Source organism: Etheostoma cragini, chromosome 4 (genome assembly GCF_013103735.1).
Source record: "Etheostoma cragini isolate CJK2018 chromosome 4, CSU_Ecrag_1.0, whole genome shotgun sequence".
Classification (NCBI taxonomy): domain Eukaryota; kingdom Metazoa; phylum Chordata; class Actinopteri; order Perciformes; family Percidae; genus Etheostoma; species Etheostoma cragini.
This window is the reverse complement of record NC_048410.1, coordinates 727309-730535: the sequence shown is the minus strand read 5'-3', so window position 1 is coordinate 730535 and position 3227 is coordinate 727309. Positions and strand designations below refer to the sequence as shown.

The window sequence follows — 3227 nt, the reverse complement described above, 5'->3', positions numbered from 1 at the left end:
CTCACTCTGGAGCTAAAACAGAGACCTAAACACACAGGGTGAAAACAGGATCTGCAGCAATGTGCAGTACAACAAAAACATGTTGTTTTTTGAAAATGAAACCATGTAAACCTATTCTGGTCCAACCTTTAAAATACATTTATGAACCTGAAAATGAGCAGAATATGGGCGCCTTGACATTGAGTGTTAAGGCCTTTTGTTTCCGACCTCTTGGTATCGGGCGATGCCCCCGTTCACGGCGGCATCGATGACCCCGTTCAGCGTCATGCTCAGCAGGTTGATGTTGCCGTGCAGCTGCTTGTGCTGGTACTGGCCGATCAGGGTCCGCAGCTCCTGGTTCTTGTTCTCCACCACGGAGAGGGCGTTCTCCAACGGACTCACCTCCACCTGAGGGCCGGACGCAGAGAAAGCAAGGACACCATAAAGACTCAGAGCAGAGCTGGGGCGGTATGCAGCTTTGCAAAATACATCGATGTCCAAATTGCGACGATTTCGTTGGGTTGACATTTGTCCTTTCACATAATGTTTCCACAATTAGACTTTACATAAATAATCATCAGTAATGTGGATATGAGGTAACATGTGTAGCGACTTGCTGCACACGTTTAATCAGGCGTTGGTGGCGAGTGTCCTGTTGCATGGTGCAGTTTGTTGGGGGGGGGGGGTAACATGACAGAAACAGCAGACGACTCGACAAGCTGGTGAAAAAGACCAGATCAGGGCCGGGGAGAAGACCCCACAGCCATCAGCCCCCCCACCCCCACCCAACTATACCAGGCAAAATAAGAACTGGACTATGTGCAGTAGTCGTTGTAATTATGCTGTTTTTAATTCTCTGCATTTCCATTTTATTTATTTATTTATTTATTATGAGGAACTTTGATGTGTATGGGAATGTGTTTACATGTGAACTGATGGACACTCAAATCTCAAATCTATCTATCTATCTATATCTATATCTATCTATCTATGTATGTATCTATCTATCCATCTATCTATCTATCTATCTATCTATATCCATCTATCTATCTATCCATCTATCTATATCTATCTATCTATCTATCTATCTATCTATCTATCTATCTATCTATCTATCTATCTATCTATCTATCTATCTAAACTAAGTGAGTAAAGGCAAATAATAAAACAGCTAGAACAGTCTGGTAGGCTTCTGAAAATAACATCACTTTACTGAAATATAGCCTTTAAAACAAGGACTATATATATACATTATGTACAGTATAAAATATTGATTTATTACCCAGCCCTTATAGAGAGTACAGTGGAAGTTTCCTGTGTGTATTGTTATAGTTTATCTCTATTTTTGATGTGTTTCATTCACTCACCAGCTCTCTCTTGTCCACCTCAAACCAGCGTGAGATACCCGGCAGCGGGTGGGTGAGGATCAGCGTCGTCCTCTCGATCCAAAGACTCTGAAATCATGAGTTGAATGCGTTTGTTTTGACATAGTTCATTTTACAGACAAAGTCCCAAAGCGCTTCTCCTGATAACATTGTTGAAATAAGACCCACATGGTGACACGTCTGATCCTAACAGCACTGAAGCCCGAGTTTATCTCGCTCCTTCAAACAGACAGTTACTGCTGGAGGAGACCAATCTGCGTATTAAAAACAGAACAACATGAGGACAGGGAGACCAGACGTCCCCGGTTTACGGGGACAGTCCCCAATTTTGGTGACCTGTCCCCGGCTGGATCTGTCCGCGGTTTTCACTGTGACCGACAGACCTAAAACTGGATTCAATGAAAGAAAACATCGACCAAATGGGGGGGGCAGTAGCTCAGTCCACAGGGAGTCGGGTTGGGAACCGGAGGGTCGCTGGTTCAGTTTACAGTCCCCGTATGGACCAAAAAGTAGGGAGTGTGTAGGCTGGAGAGATGCCACTTCACCTCCTGGGCACTGCCAGGTGCCGTTGAGCAAGGCACTGTAACCCCCCCCCCCCGACTGCTCAGGGTGCTGGTTCAGCTGGCAGCCCCCCCACTCTGACATCTCTCCATTAGTGCATGTATAGATCCTGAGCATGTGTGAGTGTGTAGTTCAGGACTGTGTGTAAACTAACAAAGTGTGGACACAGAGTGTAAATTGTAATTTCCCCATTGGGGATCAATTAACAGATTAAAAAATTTAAAAAGAAGAAAGAAAACGGAGCCGATAGTCGCTCCAGACCACCAGCGCTGCTCAGAGCTCAGAGATGTTTTAGAAGCCGTATTTTACGATGCTAAAATCCCTGATTATTTACATGGAGTCTGGTGGGTTTAGGGAACGCAATTTCGCGGACTTTTATGTTTTAAAAAAGCATTTTAATCTTTAACAGAAAGGTCGACCTCCTTAGAAATCCTTTCCATTATGTGGTCTGTTGGGGGAAACGGCTCTAGGTCTAGTGTCCCCGTTTTAAGTTTTACAAAAATAAAAACATGACGTGTTTTGGAGGTATGTCAGCTCCTGAGCTGAAAATGTCCCCGGATTTTGTCTCATAAATCTGGTCCCCTTACACAAAGACAATCTCACCTTGAACTCGTTGTCCCGGTCTTTGGGTCCCTTGTGGAACGGCCGGTCGTATCGGAAACGCCGAACGTTGTTGAACCGGTAGAAGCTCTTGATGCGATCGGGGACTCTGTCCATCTGGAGGACGCTGACGCTGTCCGGCACCGGGGTCACAGCGTAGATCTGCAGGTCTGAGCCCGGGAGGACGGAGGTCAAAGAAAGAACCGGAAAAACGGGACCACATAGACTAAGACTGGTTTGACTGGAGGTCACCGTACACTTTATGACCCTAACATCTCATGATGTTTATAAGAGATATTCCAGAATAATTCCTATAATAAGCAATAATTCATTTTGTTCCAGAGATGCTGAAGAAAACACTGAAGGATACACTGTGCATCACACTGCAGGATGGCTTCGTCGGGCTGATTGGGGTGCTGCATCGCAATGGCCTGCGGGAATTCTCCCAGCATCCTTTGCTGGAAGGCCTCTAGCCTTTCGTAGTCGTGTCCGCGACAGACAAACTCTTTGTTCTGGTGGGAATGATTTCAAACAAAACACAGAAAAACAAACGCAGGTTTTAAAGACAGAGATAGTATATTTGTATACATTAATTAAACCAGCAAGGTGCAGTACTAAACCTTACTGAAGTCTCTTTTATATAGACCTTAGTGGTCCCTAATACTGGATCTGAAGTCTCTTTTATATAGACCTTAGTGGTCC

The 3227-nt window shown here is 44.7% G+C and overlaps 1 protein-coding gene across 1 annotated transcript in view; it reads right to left on the bottom strand.

The window, feature by feature from the left end:
- The window catches only part of LOC117943373 (dedicator of cytokinesis protein 3-like), a 168834-nt gene that overhangs the window by 12524 nt on the left and 153083 nt on the right, over nucleotides 1–3227 (bottom strand). The window contains exons 34-37 of the mRNA XM_034869456.1: nucleotides 2896–3037; nucleotides 2529–2695; nucleotides 1347–1433; nucleotides 208–387 (exon numbers count right to left, since the gene is read on the bottom strand). Of these exons, the coding sequence (XP_034725347.1) occupies nucleotides 208–387; nucleotides 1347–1433; nucleotides 2529–2695; nucleotides 2896–3037 (576 nt within the window). The remainder of the gene's footprint in view (nucleotides 1–207; nucleotides 388–1346; nucleotides 1434–2528; nucleotides 2696–2895; nucleotides 3038–3227) is intronic.